The 23,434-nt window shown below is 45.0% G+C and overlaps 1 protein-coding gene across 2 annotated transcripts in view; it reads right to left on the reverse strand.

Annotated features, from left to right (window-relative positions):
- Positions 1-22,556, reverse strand: part of EIF1AX (eukaryotic translation initiation factor 1A X-linked) — a 30,531-nt gene extending 7,975 nt beyond the window's left edge. Inside the window, exons 1-6 of one of the 2 annotated variants that reach the window (XM_061627281.1) lie at positions 22,295-22,554; positions 20,186-20,269; positions 16,378-16,481; positions 7,111-7,161; positions 5,272-5,353; positions 5,076-5,167 (exon numbers count right to left, since the gene is read on the reverse strand). In XM_061627281.1, coding sequence (XP_061483265.1) covers positions 5,076-5,167; positions 5,272-5,353; positions 7,111-7,161; positions 16,378-16,481; positions 20,186-20,269; positions 22,295-22,310 — 429 coding nt within the window. In that variant the 5' untranslated portion in view covers positions 22,311-22,554. Of the gene's footprint in view, positions 1-5,075; positions 5,168-5,271; positions 5,354-7,110; positions 7,162-16,377; positions 16,482-20,185; positions 20,270-22,294 lie in introns of both variants that reach the window. The other variant, XM_061627282.1, reaches the window with a different exon arrangement.
- Between the last annotated feature and the right edge of the window lie 878 nt (positions 22,557-23,434).

Consider the following 23,434-nt stretch of genomic DNA (forward strand, 5'->3'; position numbering starts at 1 on the left):
TAAAGGCTGGGAAAGTTCTGCCAGCCTTCTGTGGGGGTTTTGTCTCAGTGTGGAGAGGTTCTTGTTAGGAGGTGTCGTGGGGGAAAGTGAAACCGCTTGCATGCTGTAAGCCTTAATGTCTGAAGTAAAAGACTCTTAACCAAGTTCTTTGTCTGTGGATTTCTGGACGTCTTGCTCTTTAGTAGTAATGCGCTGGACACGCAAATCACCACACATGCCAACAGGGTTATGGGCCCAGATCCAGCGCACTCTACAACAGAGTAAAGGCTGTTCAGGACTGAGCCAGAGCTCCGGAAGGCTGCTTGATCGTGCCTGGCAGAGGTGAGCAGAGATGGCTGTTAATATGTCTGCAGGCATGCCGATGGAGAGGCTTACAGGGACTAATTACGCCAGCTGGAAGCTGAGGATGAGAGCTTTCCTGATCAAAGAGGATTTATTTGAAGTAATCGACACCACCCCACCGGCGGCTCCTCCTGCGGCTTGAACGCGCAAAGATGAAAAGGCGCAGGCGTTTATTACTTTGGCACTCTCTGACTCTCAATTGCTCTATGTCAGAGACGAAACCACAGCGAAAGGGATGTGGGACGTGTTACAGAATGTTCATGTGCAACAGACTGCGGGGTCCAAACTGTGTCTGGCAAGAAAGCTGTACCAGATGCGTTTAACGGAAGAATGCACCATGGCTGAGCATCTCACTGAATTCAGGCGTCTATTTGCTGAATTGGAAGACAGAGAGATGGAGCATAGTAATCTTCAGAAAGTCTACTTGGTGTTGGCTTCCCTTGATGAGACATGGAATAATCTTGTGATATCCATGGAGGCGATGCCCGATGGAGGCTTAAACTTGGACTTTGTTGAAGAAAAACTTAACCAGGAATGGCAGAGACGACAAGAGAAGAAACAGACTGAGCTGAGAGACGCTGTCAGAAGCAAGCAGGCAAGCTTCAAGGAGCAGCAGGGTCTTAAAACGTGCTATTTTTGTGGAGCGCGTGGGCATATCCAGAGGAACTGTGCAGTCAAGCAGAAAGACAGAGACGGAGGCTGGAGGCAATCGAGTGTGAACTTTGTCAGCGCAGAGAAGCCTCGAACTATTGAGATGGATTGGGTGTGTGACAGTGGAGCATCCCATTGTCTCCTAAAAGACCCCAGTTTATTTCACACATTGAAAGCAGTGCAGGACTCTGTGATATTAGCAGATGGTTCCAGGAGAGCCGTGATGGCACGAGGAACAGTGAAATTACGTAAGATTGGCATTCTCACTGATGTTTTGTATGTCCCTGACTTAGCCAATAATATTTTGTCTGTCAGGAAATTAGTGAATATTGGGTTTACAGTGGTGTTTGAAAAAGACAAATGTATTGTACAAAAAGGGGGTGAGGTCTGCATGCAAGGGAGCCTGAAAGATTCACAGTTCATTATACAGAGCGATCAGGCAGGGTGTGCTGCGTTGAGTGCTGAGGCGCAGACACATAAAGGCTGTGTGCATGAGTGGCACAGAAGGCTGGGGCATGCTAACTATGACACAATTAAAAACACCCCGAGACATAGTGAAAACATGAAACTGACAGATTGTGGGCAACTGATGGATTGTGATTCCTGTCGTGAAGCGAAGGCTACAATTGCACCCATAAACAGGGAGGCGGAAAGCACCACAACCGCTCCTTACCAGCTAATACATGTTGATCTATCAGGGCCAATACAGAGTTCACGAGGGGGTGCAAAGTATTTTATGGTCGTGGTCGATGACTTTACAAGGTTCTGTCATGTTTATTTGCTCAAGAAAAAGGATGAGGCAGAACAGAAGCTACGTTTGTTTATAAAGAAGATTGAAACACAGCATAACATTACTGTGAGGCGCATCCACTCAGACCAAGGGGGGGAATTCACAAGCAAAACGTTACATGAATTCCTGGAAAACAAAGGAATAGAGCAGAATTTCACAGCTCCATTTTCTCCGTACAGTAACGGGATTGCGGAGAGAAAAAACAGGGTGCTTCAGGAAGCATTGAGAGCCATGTTGGGGGATTCCAGCTTAGGAAACTCTTTCTGGGGAGAGTGTATTTTGTATGCGAATTACATACACAACAGGGTGTTACACAGTGCACTTGGAATGTCTCCCTATGAAAAACTCACAGGCAAAAAGCCAAGGGTGCAACACATTGAGAGGTTCGGAGCACGTTGCTGGGTTCACATTCCACAGGGGAAAAGACGTGGCAAACTGGCTCCCAGAGCACAGGAAGGATTTGTGCTGGGTTTTCAGAATGCTTATTACAGGGTGTGGGTTCCCAAGACACAGCAGGTTGTGCTGAGCAGGAGCATTAAAGTCTCAGACAAGCCTTGGGATCAGAACCAGACAGTTATTCTCAATGGGTCAGACAATGCACCTACACAAGGGGTGAAAACAGAAGACACACAAATTCCACTAAAAGATGCTTTAAATGAACTGACCTGGGGCAAATGTAAAACAAAGAAAAAAAAGGCTGACGATCTGACATCACCTGAAGCCATGCCAGGTACAAGTGCGGCTGGTAATGGTGCAGTGGAAGCTCCAGTTCCCTTGAGGCGTTCTGAAAGGGCTAACATTGGGAAGCCGCCTGACAGATTCACAGTGGGTATAGTCAGCGGCCCGGGTGTGTGCAAAGAAACTGAAATGGATGCAGAAACATTATATCTGACCTGTGTACAACCAAAGTTTGAATAAAGTTTAAAGGAACCAATGTAAAATGTAAATAAAACATGCAACTGCAGAGTAATGTATCATGCAATGTAACTGAAGCGTAAACATCACTGGAAACTGAAATGTAAAAGTTGAAATGTATTGATGTGCAGTCTTGATGGAAAGGTGAGGTCTGTTGACCCTTAGGCAGGACTGTCACTAGTGTTTCCATCAAGCCTGAAAGCAAGGAAGAGCAAAGCAGGGGTTAAGCTGCTTGCAAGGCCTTGCAGTGAGCCTTGGCACGGCCTGTCAAGGCCAGCACCTGCTGTCAAGGCAACCAGGGAGATAAAGGCTGGGAAAGTTCTGCCAGCCTTCTGTGGGGGTTTTGTCTCAGTGTGGAGAGGTTCTTGTTAGGAGGTGTCGTGGGGGAAAGTGAAACCGCTTGCATGCTGTAAGCCTTAATGTCTGAAGTAAAAGACTCTTAACCAAGTTCTTTGTCTGTGGATTTCTGGACATCTTGCTCTTTAGTAGTAACACGCTGGACACGCAAATCACCGCACACGCCAACAACTCTCCCATGCCTTCTCCCCTCTTCTCCCTCCACCTCAATTCCTTTTAAAACCCAGAACTGCATGTGACTCCCCTGTGCTTTGTACACAAAATCCTTTGGGGTTTCCCCAGAGCAAGACACTCCCCACAAAACCAGCCTCATTTTTGACAGGAGAGAAGGAAGGCAGCTCCTTTTGGGCTTTCCAGAAAAGGGAAGATGGAGGCAGGGGACGGAAAGAAGAAAGATGTGATTGGAGATAAAATCAATAGTTAAGGAGCAGGATGGGTGGTGGGAATCTCTTGTGTGCAAGGACAGTGGGGTTTAGCCTCCTCCCCCCCTGCCATTAGACTCTCCTTCCCAGGCACAGGTAACTGACAGACAGAAAGCATCAGGGGGAATGAGGTGTTGATTGTAACTGACAGAAAGCAGAGTTGGAAAGGTACTGAGGAATGTAAACAGGCAATTATTACAGGGTTCATGATAAAGATCAATGTTAGTGGAGACTCATGAATATTAAATAACTATTCTAATAATCATCATATAATGATAATTCTCTACAAAGCAAAAAAATTGGAGGGGATGGGAAAAATGAAAAGTTATTGGAGGAAAAAGAAATCGGGTCATTAATGACCTGGCCCGGTTCCTTACTGGCAGTCAGTGCAATTCCTTTAAAAGCAGTTTAATGTGCATGTGGTAAGATAGCCCATTAAGTAACCTAGCTGTCACATTTTGCACTGGCTGCAGCTTATGTTCTTATATTTTGGACCAGCCTTAAGGGCAGCCGTATATAAAAAGCATTATAGTAGTCCAGTCTTGAGGTTACCAATGCGTGAATCACAGTGGCCAGTTTATTCCTGACCAGGAACACTTGTAGTCTGTGTGAGAGCCAACGCTAGTTAAACACATTCCTAGTCACTGCAGCCACCTGGACTTCCAGTGATATGAATCAGAAGCACTGCCAAGCTGTGCACCTGTTGCTTTGGAAAAGTGCAGTCCTATCCAGAACAGGCAAATTACCTAATTCCAAGACCGAGGAACTTCACACCCACAAGACTTCCTCAGGATTTAGTTTCAGCTTGTTCATATTTATTTATTAGATTTATATGCCACCCTTCCTTCCAGTAGGAGGCCAGGGTGGCCTAGTGCTACATTTCAGAGATGCAGCATGAGGTCAGGCAAAAGACCCTGTTCCTTGGTGGAGGGGCATGGTTTGGCAAACATAGTTTTTGTTAACAATTTTTGTTAACCCCTGCAGATGACCATGTACCTACGAGTCTTACAGCCCCATTCTGTGCAGTATAAAAGATCTAAACTCAGGAAAAAGAAGCTGGCAGAAAAATGTAGACAGGCTCAAACTATATTTCTACTGGGCTGTGCTCTGGCCCCAAAGAAATCAATAGGCTTGGGCAGACCTAATTATTCACAGGATCACCCATTAGCACAGTAGGGATTACTTGCGGAACAGGAGCTGGAAAACAATGGACTAAATTTTTGTGAGGGAATCTGCATTCTCTACTTATGTATGATATGGCTTACTTGCTAGGGAAATGAGGCAATACTATAATTTCAAGAGAAACATGAAAGGACTCAGACAAATGTGGGAGCAATCCAATCATGTACTATAAAGCCCTTCTTAATTCTGTAGAGGGAGGGCAGGGCACACTTGCTCAGTGGAAAAGGAACGTCTCTCTGCACCTACTTGGGACACTTTTGCTACATTCCTGCTGGACAGTAAAAATAATTCTTTGTTATCAAGCACAGATACAATCTGTAGACCCCTGGGCAAGCTATATAACTTGAGTTGAATGCTACAATTGTTAGCACTCGATAACCATGGAACAACTACCTTATTACTTTCCAGGTACTTACATCATCAATATCTTCATCATCATCTCCAATATCATCAAATTGGATTTCGTCATCATCACCAGGCCCAAATGTATCAGTTTCATTAATTTTGGCTAGTTAAAATTAAAACAAATTAGAAACGCATATTAGCAGATGTTTTATTGTATTTCCTCCTCTTATTTATAATGTCTTCCGATATGACCTAAGAAATTCTTACCATGCTCAGGGAGTTCTCCATATGCTTTCAGACTTCTGGCTTCATCTGCATTGTACTTTAGAATGACATCAGCCTTGTTATCCTAAATAATATTAAAGTTACTAGTAACCAGTATATCAGAAAAAAATTAATCTAGATCAAAACTTACTTTAACTGGACATTTAAAATATTATTTCTTGTCAAGCCATATACACCGAGGAAAGCAGTCCCCTAGCCCCTTAAGAGATGCTTTATTCTGACATACTTTTGTTGGCAGAGCCTATAGAGCAGCCTTTCCCAACCAGTGTGCCTCCAGGTGTTGTTGGACCACAATTCCCATCTTTCCTGACCATTGGCAATGCTGGCTGAGGCTGATGGTAGTTGTAGTCCAACAACATCTGGAGGCACACTGGTTGGGAAAGGCTGCTATAGAGGCATGTACTTCTCAAGTTTATACACTGAAAGCAGTTTCAATACTAAAAATTATTATTACAAGTTCTGGAAGTGCAGAGCAGGGATGACCTTTCTGGCACCACAGGCAGTGGCAACAATGAGGGGAGAGGGATGAAAGAGAGAAAGCTTATCTCTCTCCTTTGTCCCCCCACCCCCTACCAGCACTTCCTGTTGGTGATTGGGAATCCCACTGGCTTCCTTCTCAAACTTCCTGTACCACCTGAAGGGAGAGAAGAAAAGGTCCTTTCCAAGTCTCCCCCCTTCCCCCATTAAGGTCCCAATATCAGGGACTTGAAGGGGAAGCGGGGACTTTTAAAAAGTTTTCAAGTCTTTCCCCCTTCCTGTTTTAAATTCTCAACATCACAGATTTGGAGGAGAAGGGGAGGACACTCGAAGACTTTGCTAAGTGTCTCCCCTCCCCCTTTGTCCCCAATGTCAGGAAGTTATTGGGAAGGGGGGACACTTGGACAAAGCTTTAACATAGCCCGTGCTCCCATTTGAGAAAATGGGACCACAGGAGACGTGATAAAGCCTTTGCAAAAGTGTCTCTAAATAGCTTGTGTGTGCGCGCAAGCCATTTTGAAGGACGTCGTTGTGCAGGGCTTTAATCCGTGTTGAACAGGGATTAAATCCTGGTGCTTTCGCTGTGCGATCTTGCTCCCTCCTGGGAACCTGATTGTGCAGGCTACACGATTAATCCCTATCATCTTACCCGTCAGCTGACATCACTAGTGACATCAGTTGGTCGGTGGGATTTAGGGGAAAAGGCCTCAGGAGCCAAATAAGACTCTCTGAAGGGCCATGACAGGCCTGGAGACCATTGCTTCCCCACCTCTGGTGTAGAGGATAAGTAAATGAGCTATGTACCATTTTTATGTGGTGCAAGTCAAGCCACACTTTTTCAGCCACACCATCTGTCATATACGGAAAATACTAGCCTTCCTGCAATACTGTGGTAAGGTCTACTGAGAATGTGTGCCAGTTTTGACTCTCCAGAAGCTCTGTATTAATTCTATTTATTAACCCAATTGTGTAAACATTTGGTTATTTACTAACTTTGCTAAAGCTTGATTTCTCTCACCCTTTCTTTCCCATTTACCTTGATCATATTGTGCAAAGTGCTTTGACTTGCTTTAAAATGCAAAGCTATCAAAAGCTGGGCTTGAAACAAAACATGCTTTAGCACATATTCCATACATTTTATAATATTTTCCCTTCTCCCTAAGACTCTACTTGGTGTAGGTGGATTTATATAATACATTCAATAGAGGGATCAGAAGTATTTGGGCTTTAAATGTTTACACCACCTATAGAAAGGAAAGGTTCTATTTACAGTAAAACATTATTAACTCAGGTCTCTGATTTACTTTTACAATAATCCAAACAACGCAAATGAACAATATTTACCTGGTAGTCTCTTAAACCCACCAATATGATATCTGATGTATTTATCCAAACCTACAATTCAAACAAACAATTAAAGTCCTACAACACCTAGATCTAACATTAGGATCATTAGGATTTTCTGAACTGCAAAGTAAAAAATAGTGCACTATTTTTCTTCCCATGGAGTGTCAGCCACCTCAAGTGGCTTTAACTTCATCTAAGTCCATAAAATTAGTAGCATGCCTTACTACTCTACAACGGAATATATCTGGAGGTTTCTAAAGCAAATGCTGGTTTTCCTTAGGTAGTCCTGCATCACGTGGGGATATAGTGCCATCTAGCGTCCGAAGGCAAGAATGGACTGAAGTCAAGACCTGGGGCATCGAGCCCCTCCCACTCCAGTTCATTCTGGCCTTCCTTCGTTCGAGGCGTTTGGATCTTCTACTGTAGCTAAGTTTGAGTGTGTGGGACTGTCAAAATTCTTCTTGTTTCTTCTCTCCCTCACTCTCTTTTTCTATTGTCTGGGACCTTATTTTTGGGGGGTATTTTTATTTTTACCTCACTTTGTTTCCCCCTTTTGGTCCTTTTGCTGAGGAATCCGGCGGCTGCTGTTTTCCCTTTTGGCTCCCGTCTCCCAGAGACGAGCCTTCCTTGAGAGCCGCAGTTGCGGCTTTCTTTTCAGCCAGTGTTTTAGTATTTTCTCCTCTTTGATGGAATCCGGCGGCTGCTGTTTTCCCTTTTGGCTCCCGTCTCCAAGAGACGAGCATTCCCTGAGAGCCGCGGCTGCTGCTCTCTTTTCGGCCAGTGTTTTAGTATTTTTTCCTTTTCAATGTCTCCCCACCGTCTAATTTTATTGGGCTCCCCTCTCTTTTGGGACGAGCCCTGAGAGCTGCAGCTGCGGCTCTCCCGTCAGCCCTTCCCCTGCCTTGCCGCCGCCGCCTCCTCCAGGTGGTGGCCGTCTTTTCTTGCTTTTTACCTCACCGGGAGCCGCAGCTGCGGCGAAAGGCTGCTGCCTTTTTTGCCTGATTTTTGCCTAGAGCTTTCACTCGTTTCGTCGGGAGCCGCGGCTGCGGCTCCTTTAACTTCTGCTTTTTTGGCAGGGGCTGCTATTGGGCTGAAGTGATAGGCGGCGGCCTCCCTCGGCAAGGGGCAGTTGGAGCTCGCCTTTGCGGCTCCTCTGCTAGCCTCTTTCTGCCTTGAGGCTCTTCAGATGGCCATGGGAGAACCCCCCCCAGCCTTTTTCACATTTAAAGAGCGTCATCGTTTATACGCTGCGCTTGGAGCTCACCCTTGCTCCTCCTCCCCTATCTGTCTGCCTGACTACTGCCGCAGCCATTACAGGCCTTCTAAAGCACCAGGAACCCTTGCCTGCCCGCCATTGTGCCTTCTTCCAGGCCGCCATTTTGATTGAAATTCCCGCCCTTTTTCACGGGCGCCATTTTGATCTGCCCATTTTCCCCGCCCTTTCTGTTCTCCTTCACTTGTTTGTACAGTTATTTAGTCAGGCTATCCAAGTGCCTGTAGGACTTATTTTTACAAGAAGTGCCTCTGCACAGCAACTGCATATTCGGACTGCACCTTGAAATTATCTGCGCCGCAGCTGTAAATTGGAATTGTACGCCCCACCGCAGCCCCCACCTCTGTGCGTGTGTTGGTGATAGTACTCCGCCACACCGCACCCACCACCTCTGTGCGTGTGTTGGTGTTATATATACCGTGTGGTGGTGAAAGTCCCTTGCCACACCACACCCCCCACCTCTGTGCGTGTGTTGGTATAGCATTGCTGGGCGCTCAGAATGGCGGATCAACACTCAGATGCACATTCAGCAGCGGCTAAGAGACCCTGCAAGTCCTCGCATCATAAGTCTGCAAATCAGAAACTGCCCAGGCTGCACTCCAAGGCCGTGGCTAAAACTAAACACCTGTCTCGCCACAGTGCCACCAAAAACACGTGTTACATTTCTGTGCCACATTCTCAAGCTGCTAACCAAGAGCACTTGACAGCACTCTTTCACTCTCCAGCTGGGTCATCTGAGGATGACTTCGAGGGTTTTCCTGACCAGCCTGGGGTCTGCCACTCACAATCTAGCCTGCCGCTCCTGCCCAGTGAGCCCACTGTTGTTGTTCCTCCACAAGCACAACCGCCTGCTGGTCCGCTATCAGGGCAACTACCTGCCTCTGTACCAGGACTGCAGTTGTCTCCTGAATTCCTGATGCAGTTGAAAGATATACTAAGCCTCTTCTCAGATCAGTCGAGAGTCCAGACAGCTCCATTGACTCAGCACAGCGAACAGCACCCTTCCTGTGCCCCAGCCCCATGTGGCTGTTCTGATGTGGTACCGCTCCCCTCGCCCAACCCATTTGACGTTGCTAGAGGCAGGATTGGAGATGACAGCCCTGGGTTGGAGGACCCAGATTATTCTCTTCAAGCGGAAGGGGATGAGTGGAGTGACGAGGCAGACTTTGAGGAGGACACCTCATATCGCCTGTTTGATGCAGCCGACTTTCTTCCGCTATCTCGCAGAGCTTTGGGCACATTGGGCCTTCAAACTACACAGCCCGAATCTACCACTCTCCCCATGAAAGGGGCTAAAGTCCTTAAGTCTCCAAAATCTTTGGATCATTACCTTCCTGTGCTGGACCCCATTGGCAAGCTGGCCAAGGAAGAGCTGGATCATCCTCTGCAGGCACGCCGCTTTTCCATTATGGCCAAAAGGCTCTATGCACTGGACCCGGACTTTATGAATCGCTTGCTCGTTCCAGGCATCGATGATCCAGTCTCCAGTTTAGTTTCGCACTCGCTTCTTCCAAAGCAAGGGGAATCACAACTAAAGGACCCCTTTGAACGCCGCATGGACTACGCCTTGCGTAAAAACCACGAGGCTACTGCCTTTACTATTCAGGCGTCTGCTTCAGCTTCCATATTTTCAAGAGCGGCTATGATGTGGCTAGACGAACTCTTGGTTCCCAAACCAGACCCTGTCAAACTCCACAAGGGCCTGGTAAAATTACACAAGACAGCAGCCTTCGTAGCCGACGCCACACTGGATGCCACCCAGCTGGGCGCGCGAGCTCTAGCCTCACAGGTGGTAGCTCGACGTACCCTTTGGCTCAGGCACTGGGACGCTGATTCTACGGCCAAGGGCAACTTGTCTAGAGCACCCTTTTCTGGGTCTTTACTCTTCGGAGACGAAGCCCTCAAGGCAGTCTTGGTAGACCCTAAAGACAGCCGAAGGCCAGTATTGGCCACTTCTAAGAGAGAGGATCGTAGGGCTTTCAGACGTTTCACCCCATATCGCTTCTTTCAGCCCTTTCGAGGAGCGCGGCCTGCAGGGTGAGGCCGCGACTTTCGATCTTCTGGTTTCCGCTCCTCCAGGGGATCCTGGAACAGGCAACGTTTCCAAGCCAGAGCACAGAACAGGGGAAGTCAAGGGGCCTCAACTTCAACTTATGGCACGGGAGCTCGTCAGCAAAGACAATAATGACGCTTTCCCTGTGGGGGGCAGATTGCTAATGTTTGCAAGTCACTGGTTATGTCTGACACGGGTCGCTTGGGTCAGAGATCTATTCCTCCATGGTTACGAACTGAAATTTTGGCTGACCCCTCCAGACAGGTTCATTCCATCCACTCTACCCAGAGTTCGAGACAGGTGCCGGATCATGCGGGAAGCCATAACCCATCTTCTCGACATAGCTGCAATAGAACCTGTACCACCGGAGGAGAGAGCACAAGGGGTTTACTCCCTCCTATTTGCAGTTCCCAAGAGAGATCAGTCATGGAGGGTGGTACTAGATCTCAAATTTGTCAACCGTTTCGTGAAATACTGACGGTTCAAGATGGAGTCCCTGGCGTCAATTGTAGAGGCACTACACGAAGGGGACTTTCTGGCTTCCATAGATCTCAAAGAAGCTTACCTTCATGTGCCCATCTGTCCAACCCACAGACGTTCCCTGCAATTTGCCTTCGGCCCCCATCACTTCCAATATCGGGCAATGCCTTTCGGTCTCTTGTCGTCCCCGCGAGTATTCACCAAAGTGCTACTAACCCTGGTGGCTTATCTCCGCCTCCAGGGAGTCCACATTTATCCTTACTTGGACGATCTGTTAATTCGAGCAAGTTCCAGAGATTTGGCCCTCTTTCATGTCCACTCTGCTCTTATGGCTCTACGCACCCATGGTTGGCTGGTGAACTATGACAAAAGTCAACTACTACCAACTCAGAGATTACAACATTTGGGTGCAATTCTAGACACCACGCAGGCCATGGTCTTTTTGTCACCAGATCGAATTACGGCCATCACACAGATGGCTCTACACCTCGCATGTCGTTCGAGGGTGGACTTAATGCTTCTGGCAAGGGCTCTGGGAATGTTTGTCTCGACCATTCACATCGTGCCATGGGCTCAGCACCACACTCGACCCTTACAGTGGGCCTTACTCTCCAACAGGACATTGCCACATCCAACCACCGTACGGTCCACCTGCACCCATCTCTCCGGACCTCTTTCCATTGGTGGGCTACGGCCAAAAATCTCAGACTGGGAACCCCATTCCGAGAACCAGACAGGACCATACTCACCACAGATGCCAGTCTGTCCGAATGGGGGGCCCATTGCAATTCACAATATGTTCAGGGAGTATGGTCCAACACGGAAGCAAGTCACAATTTCAACTGGCTGGAACTAAGAGCGGTCCATCTGGCTCTTTGGCATTTTCAACCCTTGTTCCTTCTGGACCACGTATTGATTCACACGGACAATACTTGTGTGAAATCACATCTGAACAGACAAGGGGGCACCAGGTCACGGTGCCTCCAGGCGGAAGCATCTCAACTCTTCCAATGGGCCGAAATACATCTACTTCCACTGAGAGCAGAACATCTCTGAGGTGTGTTAAACGTTGCGGCAGACTGGCTCAGCAGACAACAAGTGATCCCGGGAGAATGGAAGCTACACCCCATGGTGTTCAGCCTTCTCCAACGATGGTTCGGCATCCTCTCGGTGGATCTGTTTGCATCCAGTCACAATTACCAGCTACCTTGCTACTTCTCCAGGTATCTGGACAACGACGCGGAATCGATGGATGCACTGTTGACTCAGTGGCCAGCAGGCCTCCTATATGCTTTCCCCCCGATACTGCTATTGGGCAGGACCATCAGGAAGCTGCGACGCGAAAGGGCCCATCTGATCCTGATAGCACCGTACTGGCCTCGTCAGCCGTGGTTCTCCGACCTGCTCTCCCTTTCAGTGACAGAGTCTTGGAGGTTGCCACTCAGACCAGATCTTCTATCTCAGGGCCCGATTTGGCATCCGGATCCCGAATGGCTCAATCTGACAGCGTGGCATTTGAACGCAGACATTTGATTCATTCGGGACTGTCTAAGGACACAATTCTCGCGTCTTGAAAGCAGTCAACCTCTCAGGTCTACCAGAGCACCTGGACTACCTTCACTAGTTGGTGTGACTCTCAAAACGTTCTACCATCTCAGGCCAAGGTTCAACATCTACTGCAATTTTTACATAGAGGCCTGAAGATGGGACTGAAACCTAACACCTTACGCCGCCACCATTTCATCTATTCTCTCCGTCACGTCTCCTACTAGTCCTATGGGTTCACACCCACTGGTCAAACGTTTTTTGAAGGGGGCCATCCTACTGTCGCCAGCAGTTTGTCATCGCTTTCCGTCGTGGAGTTTACCGAAGGTCCTGCAAGCCCTGCAGCGCCCTCCTTTTGAGCCCCTTCGATCTGTGCCTTTAAGTCTTTTGGCCTTCAAAGTCCTGTTCCTCGTGGCGATCACCTCAGCAAGAAGAATCTCAGAGTTGGGGGCACTGTCCTCGGCCCGCCATCTCTTTATTTTCCATAAGGACTCAGTTGTACTACGTCTAGATCCTTCCTTCTGTCCCAAGGTCATTTCGGCGTTCCACTGTAACCAAGACATTGTTTTGCCTTCGTTCTGTCCGGATCCTGTTCATCCGCTCGAGAAGGCCTGGCACTCGCTAGATGTCCGGAGGGCCCTCAAGACATACCTGTCTCGCACCCAGGACATACGGCCAACGGATTCCTTATTTGTATCCTTTCACCCGCGTACTCTGGGGAAAAAGGTGTCTAGCTCTACGTTATCTTGTTGGTTGCGTGCCTGTATTGCATTGGCCTATGAGTCCCTTCAGCTGCCAGTGCCTCGTAACATAATGGCACATTCCACTAGGTCAGCTGCCACTACGGCTGCCTTTGGAACCAATGCTCCTATAGCAGAGATTTGCAGAGCGGCTGTATGGTCTACCACAAATTCTTTCACAAGACATTATAAGATAGACCGTTACGCTTCTGCTGATGCCTCATTCGGGAGGCGTGTTTTACAACAGGTTATATCTGCTAAGTAGCCAAGAGGCGGTCCCTCCCTATTAGGGGCTGCTTTGGTACATCCCACGTGATGTCAGACTACCTAAGGAAAATGTACCATTGGTATCACCTGAAGGGTGATTTTCTTAGGTAGTCCGACATCACGGCCCTCCCTTTTTGGAGGATTTGGGTTTTTTTGCTACCTTACCACTTATTACTCTTCAGTGTTATAATATTTAAACTTTTTTACCAAGTCAAGACCAATTTGGACCTGTTTAATATGCTTGCGATCTTTGGGTCATGTTTTGGAACACTGTTTCCTTGCTGTTAGGCCCGTTGGCCTTTTATGTCTTTTCAGATATGTCTCTCACTTTGGTCTCGTCACGAATGAACTGGAGTGGGAGGGGCTCAATGCCCCAGGTCTTGACTTTGATCCATTCTTGCCTTCAGACGCTAGATGGCGCTATATCCCCACGTGATGTCAGACTACCTAAGAAAATCACCCTTCAGGTGATACCAATGGTACAATTTGTTTCCAGGAGCAAGTACAACATGACTCACTATTAATAGCACATCTTAGATTGGATACTATAGAATTCAACTACTGAATGTGGGATAACACTGTGCCTCATATAATAATTATATTATTAAATTATGAAATAATTTTACAGCTTCATTCATGAACAGGGCCAACCCAGTCTACGATGATTTCACATTATTTGTTTATACATCCTTGAACAGGGAAACCACAAGGAATAAAAAGTAGTAGTGCAAAAGCAAGATGCACTTTCAAGACTCACGCCTCAGAAAAGCGAAGCACAGCTATTTAGAAGCTGGGTTATCTTGAGTAACTTTCGCCATCAGTATTACACTATTCTAGCAGCAGGAACAGCTGTACAGACATGTCTGATGCTGGGACAGAGTAGCTGCAGCCAGGAACTGAAGTGGTGATCATGCAAAAGGAATTAAGATGTAGTGGTGGTCCTCTGGTAAAGGAGGAAAGGTGGGCACAGCATCTACCAGCAAAGGGAAAGTGGGTAGAAGCAACTATTTCCTTATCTTTGCAAGACTTCCCTGTAGTTAGAACAAAAATGGGGTTGGGGCAACACTAGAAAGAAGACACAGAGGTTTACAATTAGTATTAGTACAAATACTAAAAGAGGATGTTAGGGGAGAGTCAGGAGGCAATGGAAGAGGTAGTAAGTAAGTCTGAGAAAGTTTTATTGAAGTAGACCAGGAGGAGAGATCTGAAATAGAAGATGGTTTTATAGAGATAAGAAAGAACAGTGTTCTAGGAGCAGAGAATAACATTGTAGCAAGCTTGCAGTTTAGATTAATTTGTATGCTGTTTCACGACTAACAATGCTCCAAGTGGCTCACAATGTAGAGAAGAGTGGGAGTAAGAAAGGGCATAATGGAAGTTGGAGGTGACATAATCAAAGGCAGTAGAAAAGTAGGTGTGGAAGTTCTTATTGGGCTATGTTGCTTCCCAAGGAATCAAACAGGGAATGAAAGGGTTAACTATGTAACAGATTAGAGAAGGCTTGCATCAGCCACACAGCTGAACATAATGAGCCCTAATCAGCCCAAGGGCAATAAAGCATAGGAACAGGGAACAGCGTATGTGTGGGTGAGAGATGGAGTTAGGAATCGGATTAAGTGTATGGTGTATGTGTGTACTGTTTTGTCACCAAGAACTTTATGCAATGAAGTAAAGCTCTTCCTAAATACCTGTTCCTGTGTATCTGTGGATTCTTGCTGGAACGAGACGTAAGAGGGCTGGACCAGACCGGGACTCTGTATGGGAAACCTACTGCCTGGGAACTCTAGTACTCTAAACAACCAACAGTTCTTAGCATGAAAGGCAGTCATGAAGCCACAACAAAATGTGATCACCAAGAAAAGTGCAGAATAACAAGCAGCAAACAGGGTGTTCAGAACCCTCTATGGGCACAAGGATCCCAGTAAGGCAGAGAAAATAAATAGATGACTCAAAAATGGAAAGTATCTTGAAAGGCAAGGAATAAGAAGAATTCAACAAATAAATTATTAGCAAAAGGAACCCGTCCAATCAAAAAGAACCATGATGGATAAAGGAAGGACCTTTGGTCTCAAGAAAGCTATTTTAAACCTTGACGAAAGCTATTGGAGTACAGCAGATGATTAATTCAGAGGTGGAAGGAAGGGTTTTGTCTGCCGGAAAACAGGCAAAGAACAGGAACAGATTGAGAATTGGGGAAGAGGGGAGAAGAATAAGAAACAAGGTGTAGGCAAAGTCATGAGATTACGGGACTCCATCCTGGACTTGAAGTAGGAGAACCAGTCTGAAATCACAAGCTGAATACAAGCAGAATATAGTGAAGAGCAAGGTATAAGTCTGAAAATTCAAACATCTCAAGCTTTCTTGAAGATGGGAAAATCTTTAGCAGTGGAAGAGCAGGAAAGGGAAGATTTGAAAAGCAAGCAGGCATTCTGAACTAGAGTTAAGTGGAGGAAAGCTGCAGAAAAATTGTTTAGTAAGGAAAAAGTAGGCTCAAAGGAGAAGTGTGGAGTAAGTATGGTTTATAGATTTTTCTAGATACACTCAGCAGACCAGTATTGAGAGAACAAATGGTGATGGTGTCAGCTATGTTCTGCAAATGCTGACAGAAGTTGAGGAGAATAGAGCAACAGTTTTCACAATACAGTAACATTAAAACCCATACTCCAGCATAGTTCTGTCAATAAACCAGGGTACCATGGACTACTTTACAGAATAACTGACTCTATAAAAAGTTAAAAATCTTCAAGTCATTAGCTAACTTTAATCACACACGCCATTCTAGCAATTCATCTAAGCTATCAGAACTATTGGTCAGAAATACATATTTTTCATACAGCTTTTTCATTTAAAGATTTATCTAGTCATATATTTTATGGTGACCATACACCAGAGTGGTCTTAACATACCTTTTTTCTTAACTTTCCTCTGATATGACATAACCTCTTTACCCCATCAAAACATAATGCCTCCAGTCTGCCATTTCCCAACATCTTGATAACCTGGGCATACTCTGGAAGAGATTAAACAGCAGTTGAAACATGATAGTTGTATGGAAGAACCAAAGCACAAAAGTTATTTAATCAACCATAAGAGGCACAACCCCACATTTTTCCAAAAATGCCTCTTTAAAATGTCTCAACAAAAAACTGGATCCATCCAGCAACAATATGTGGCTATAGACTGTACTACTAGATTACTAAATCCACCAACTGATCCACCTCAAGCTCTTATAAAGCAAGACATAGCAATTTTAGGTGCTTGGAGTCATACAAGGTCATACATCAGAGTAAGGAGACTTTGGTATGCTGGTGATATCCAACACACCCTCTCATTTATATCTGACCTAGGGAGGTAGTGAAAACCTTAAACCATTGCTTGTCATCTGTGGGGGACTGAATAATTGAGAACAAACTAAAACTAAATCCAGTTATGAGAGAAGTACTGTTGATTAGTAGGCTTTGTTACTGTAGCACAGTGGCTCTCAATCTTTTCTTCTCCAGGGACCACTTAAAAATTGCTGAGGGTGTTAGTAGACCACTTACAATTTTTCTGTTTTTTGTAGCAATTGTAATGTGCTATGTTTACATGCTATATAATTTTTATTTGTATTTTTAAAGACACACCACAGACTACCTGAATGATCCATAGACCACAATTTAGGAAATGTGATGTCCTTATATGTTAAAAACTGTAAATATGGTAAGTGCAGGTTTTTTAGGGATATATGGTAAGTGAATTGAGTAAGGGGGGGAGTACATGGGCTAGAATGCGGGAGAATGTTGGATGATGATTGGCTGAGGGTTTGAATGGCTGAAGGTATAAATGAGAGGATGACAGCTGAGTTGGAGAGGTTGGTTGGGGAGTTGAGGAAGAGTGACTGGAAAGGAGCTGAAGTGGGAGGCAGCTGGGATTGAGTTGACAGAGTTCTGAGGGAGGTTTGGATTCTATTAGGCTGATATTTGGACAGAATATATATAACTGGAAACATAAGAGTGACACTATATGAAACCAAACGCTTGTTAAACATTCCTAAAGTAATCTTGTTATTTCCTAGTGTTATCAAATAAATACTTTTATTGGTTTATCAAAAGCCTGATCCTTGGCTGGGGATATACAGACCAGAAGGGAGGGCAGCGTAATTACCAAGGCTGAAGGGAAACTGTATCTAATGGTGGCAGCGGTGAAGGAAGAAATTGTAACATCGTCAAGTATCCAGAGCAGCTCAGGATTGTATGCTTTATAGACAAAGATACAGGGGGGCTGTGGACAGCAAGGGCACCCAGACACAAAGTAACAAGCCATAGGGAGACTAAGGTGAAGTCTCTAGCAGTATTTATTTTATTATTAATTAAATTTCTATACCGCCCCATAGCCGAAGCTCTCTGGGCAGTTCACAACACATAAACATCTGAAGTACAAGTAAAAAAGCCATATATAACACAAGTTAACAATGAATTAAACAAAAAAAATGTAAACGTAATAGAACATAACTAACTGCAAAACTCAATACTAAACTCAATACTAACTCAGTACTAAAATATGAAAATGTTAAGATGTGAAATTGGTAAGAATGTTAAAACGTTAAGAGAATTAAAATATCAACATATTAAATAATTTAGATGTTTAACTGTTTGAAATGTTTAAAATGTTTAAAATGCCTGGGAGAAGAGGAAGGTTTTTACCTGACGCCGAAAAGACAGTAGTGTTGGCGCCAGGCGTACCTCATCAGGAAGGATATTCCATAGTTCGGGGGCCACCACTGAAAAGGCCCTTTTTCTCGTTACCACCCTCCAGGCTTCTCTCTGAGTAGGCACCCAGAGGAGGGCCTTTGATGTTAAGCGCAGCGTACGGGTAGGCTCATATTGGGAGAGACGTTCCATCAAGTATTGTGGTCCCAGGCCGTGTAAGGCTTTATAAGTTAAAACCAGCACCTTGAATCGGGCCCGGAAACATATAGGCAGCCAGTGCAAGCGGGCCAGAACCGGTGTTATATGTTCAGACCGCCTGGTCCCTGTTAACAGTCTGGCCGCTGCATTTTGCACAAGCTGTAGTTTCTGAACCGTCTTCAAAGGCAGCCCCACGTAGAGTGCATTGCAGTAGTCAAGTTTAGAGGTTACCAGTGCATGGACAACTGAAGCAAGGTTTTCCCTGTCCAGATAAGGGCATAGTAGTATTGTTTACAGGGAGTGGCTGGTGGTGCTGCCTAGTAGTGGGATCTTGAGAGATCTGTGCTAGAGCGGAGTGAGAAAAAAATAAAAACGATGATCCTGACTGGTGGTGTCCTGAGGAGGTGCCTAGTGAAAGGCGGTAGCCACAAGCAGGTGGGAACCTCACAGCTGGAGCCAAAGGTGGGATCGTCACAGGAACCCCTGCTATAACTCACACTACATAGGACTGCCCCTGTAAAGCATCTAAAAGCTTCAATTAATACAGCATCCAGAAAATTCCTGTTGCCAAGCTTTCGTGGTCAGAACATATAGATCATACAAGGTTGGAGTAATATTTGTTACCAGACTCAAATCATGGTTCTGGTTTTAACCCTTAAACTGCTAAATAGTTTGGGATCTGGACAGATGAGTGACCCACTGTATAACCTCTGTACCACGCCATTCTTTCTGTTCATCACAGATCATGCTCTAGGTACCTTTGCCAAATAAGGAACCATGGTGTCTAGGAAAAGCCCTTTTTGATAGTGATGCCAAGCTTGTGTGACACTCTCCCCAGGAAGACCCAGACACTATGTAGCTGATTTCTGGATTATTGTCATTTTTGTTGATTGTATGTTGCATTTACAAAATAGCTTATATTATTTTAGTACAATAATTTCAGCATTGTCAGCTGCCATGTGCTGTCCTCAGACAAGAACAGAGGGATATAAATGTTTACATCAATCTTTGTTCTTTCTTTTAAACTCAAAATGAGACAAAAGGAACACAAGACAAGCTAAATGGAAGTCAAACAAGTGTCTTGAGGCACAAGAACATTATTGTGTGATGTTGAAAACTATAAAGCAAGACAGCCTGCAGACCTTAGTGGAGAGGAAATTCCACAACTGCAGCACCACCACAGAAAGGGCTATAGTCTGAATGCTCATCCATATATATATATTTTACAAAATTTGCATGCCACTTAATAGTAAAACCTCTAAATGATTACATAAAATAAAATATACATTAACACCAGTCCACTACACTTGTGTGCTAGATTTTTGGCCAAGTTTCATGAACTCTTAATTATACACACAATATAACATTTTAAGAATGGAAACCTTGTTCATCAGATTTTCACTCAATTCATTCCTCTTTCACACAGTTAATTTAAGCATCATCTGATGTGTAAAACCAAAGTATGTATCTCTGGAGAGGCCCAGAAATGTATCAATGCATTATCAATGTTTTTTTTGAACTCTTGTCCCCACACCCTGTCCTTAATTCCAGTATCACATATTCCAATCTGTTCTTTCCATGTTGCTAATCATTTCTTTCAGTTTGCAAAGGAGTTATTTTCTTGGGGAGGGGAAGGGAGATAGAGAACACATATCTTTGTACTTCACATTTGATAAAGTGTGAAGAGATCTATCTTTCCCCACCTAGTTAAGGGGAACTACAAATACACCTCCCCAGAATTTTCAAATCCTGAAAACCATAGCCATCCAAATTAAATTGATCATCCAACACAATTTTATGAAAAAACACCAATACCTATATGTCTCACCTTGTCCATCTTCTTTGAACACCAGTTCTCTTTTTTCTGATTCATTCTCATTCTTGCCTCGTCTTCTGTTTTTACCTCCCTTACCTAAATGTTAAGAAAGAAACAATGAATAATCACAATTTGAAATCCAGCATTAAAAATAGTGTTGAAGAAATCAGTGCCATGTCAGCCCTCCAGAAAACTTTCTGAATTTTTATCAGACAGTTTGACAGTATAGTGGCACAATAGATTTCCATCCAATCCACCCTGTGTTTCTTGTTTTAAGTTAATATTTTATTTAAAACTCCAAAGATGCTCACAGTACTGCAACTAATAATAGCAGCTCCTATGAGGTATTTCAGTACAATTCAGATCTCTCGATACAAAGTATAGACTATTCCCACTAAAAAGTACTTGGGTTCTGATCCCAAGAAATATTTACAGCTCTGTTGAGATTTGTACAAGGTCCCCACTTGACCCCATCAATGTACTGTAGTTGGCTAACATAATTTGCCATACTAACACTATTTTCTAGTTTTGTAGGTTCAAACAGAAAAAGCAGTGTACCAATCATCTAGATCTAGTGCAAACTAGAGTACGTTATTCCAAAAACTTAAGTAGCTAACCATGGATACCAACGGCAGGTTCATACCAGATGCAAGATGCACTACTTACACTTCTTCTAAAAAACTCACACCATGTTGTTGTTGTTGTTGTTATATGCCTTCAAGTTCATTATGACTAATGGTGCTCTTATGAATCTTTTTTGGGTATACCATGTAGAAAACTGCTAATATGGATGCACCCTAAAGTTATACAGCCTTTAACACCAAATCACAAACCAAACATTCAATCTCCTCCATGTTCAGTATGTGTATTGGTTACTGATGTAGTTTATTGGAACTTATTGTGCAAAATAATTTGTCCTCTCCCATAGGCAATGGATGTAACTATTTTGCACATACTATTTTATATTTGCATGTGTATCTAAGTAAATACTTAATTAGAATTTCTAGCACTGAAAAGGTTTTATGACACTTTGGAAAATGTTCATGCTAATAGTCTATTCTAGTCTAATTGCAGAGAAACATATACTTTGAAGTTCAAGATGTTAAATTAAGTTCTTGTTTGGAGTGTAAGCTTAAAGGAAAATATCGTCTTATTGATCTTTGTAAGCCATTCTGGGAATTTTTAACTGAAAAGTGAGATAAAAATATTTAAAATGTATATTTATAGTTAGTCATCTTACAGTATCTGTCCCGAGGGCTTAGCCAGACAACAACCAAACAAGTACAAACAGGATGAGATAGCCACTAAACTATTCCAAATAAGCAGCTCTTTGGCAAACAAGCAGGGTCTTGACACTAACAGAAATGGCAAGCACATTTTCTATTTTCCCATTTAACCTTTTTTGAATGGTATACTTTGGTTCCACTGGTAACTGTATATATAAAAAAGGCCAATAGTATCAAAGAATAATGTGACCTGATGTGTTGAAGGAACATTGTAGCCTCAACAGAACAAACATAAACCAAACAATCAAAGCCATCACAGTAATTATATTGACACAGGAAATCAGAGAAAAGCAAACGTGTCGAAACAGACATAAAGGGGGCCAAAGTCTTAAGTCACCAATATCCTGTCAGGACCCTCAACCCAGAAAGTATAAAGGCTGTAATCCTACTACACACGCATGTGAGTATTTAATCACAATCAATATAGGACGACTTACTACTATTCGCCAGGCACTTACTTGGGAATAAGCCAGTTGAACTCGGCGGGCCTTACTTCTGAGTACACACACTCAGGGAAGAATTGTAAGGGAATGGAGAGAGAAGGAAGACGAGCCAGGAAAGGAAGCCGCCACCACCACCTCCAAACAAGAGGCGTGGCACCTACGGTACGCCACAAGCCTTTGAACGAGATCCGCGTTGCCCCTCACAGCCGAAGGAGGAAGGCAACGAACTTAAAACCCAACCGACAGCCAGGCCAAGGGGAGGCAGCGCCTTGTCCTGGCATGGGACTCGGCTCCAAAGGAGAGCGGAAAAGAAGTGGCGGTAAAGGGCGAGGGTAGGGAACCACACAGTGCCGCATAGAGGGAGAAAAAGGAAGGGGCTCGCAAGGCCTCACCTTTATTCTTCGGCATGGCGGCAGTGGCGGCGGATACTGCTTAGCGGGCGCAGCGACGGCAAACGCGAAAAGAAAGAAAAGGGGGGGTTCCCCTTCTCGTGCTCCTGGTTGAGGCAAGCAGAAGACCGTGAAAGAACACGACGCGGTGACACGTTTCTCGCGACAGCGGAAAAGTGCAATGCGAGATCAGCCGAGGCCCTCAGAAGAGAAAGGAGGAAGGAAAGGTTCTCGTCGTCGGTCCCAGAATGCACTTCACTTGCGCAAATTCCGTCAGCCGGTTCCGACCTCCCTAGCACCCCCTCCTGGTGGGAGGACTCACTGTATGGGGGAGGAGATGTGTTGTTCTTTTGCACACACGAACATGATTACGGGCTGGGAATTTTGTGTGCGTCAGTGGCACGTGAGGAGAGGCTGGACTGGTGCTTGGTGCTTGGGCATTTTCTTGTTCATCGTCCTACCTAATCTCTAAGCATAGTAGCGCCCGAATCTTGTGATTCCCCGGAAAGAGCTACAGTACGTAGCGTATGTGCTCCACCCCAGTTCGCAGCAGTAAGAACATAAGAGTATCAGGCCACTGGCCCATCTAGTCCACCATCCTGTTCTCACAGCAGCCAACCAGATGCCTCTGGGAAGCCCACAAGCAGGACCAGAGTGCAAAAAGCACTCTCCTTCTGCGGCTTCCGGAAACTGGTTTTGAGAAGTATACTGGCTCTGACTATGGTGGCAGCGCACAACCATGATAGCTAGTAGTCATTGATAGTCCTATCCTCCAATTTGTCTAATATTTTAAAGCCATCCAAGTTGGTGGCCCTCACTGCCTCTTGTGGGGACGAATTCCATTGTTTAGCTATTTGCTGCATGAAGAAGAATCAAGTGTGTTGCTTGATATTTGTATTTCTGTTCGTTCCCCTTCTATCATAGGAGGGGGGGCGCCCCAAGGTTTTCCGTGCCTGCAATGTAGGTTATAGTGGCCAAGGTTACTCTAAGCCAGTGGTTCCCAAACTGGGGGCCATGACCCCCCCCCGGGGGTCGGGCGCAAAGTAATCTCGGGTGTGTGTGAACAGTAGATGAATTATTTATTTATTTATTAAAAGTCTTGCCTCCCTGGATGCTGCCTGCTCCCCACTGCCACTGCAAATG

The sequence above is a fragment of the Rhineura floridana genome, chromosome 5, assembly GCF_030035675.1.
Source record: "Rhineura floridana isolate rRhiFlo1 chromosome 5, rRhiFlo1.hap2, whole genome shotgun sequence".
Classification (NCBI taxonomy): Eukaryota; Metazoa; Chordata; class Lepidosauria; order Squamata; family Rhineuridae; genus Rhineura; species Rhineura floridana.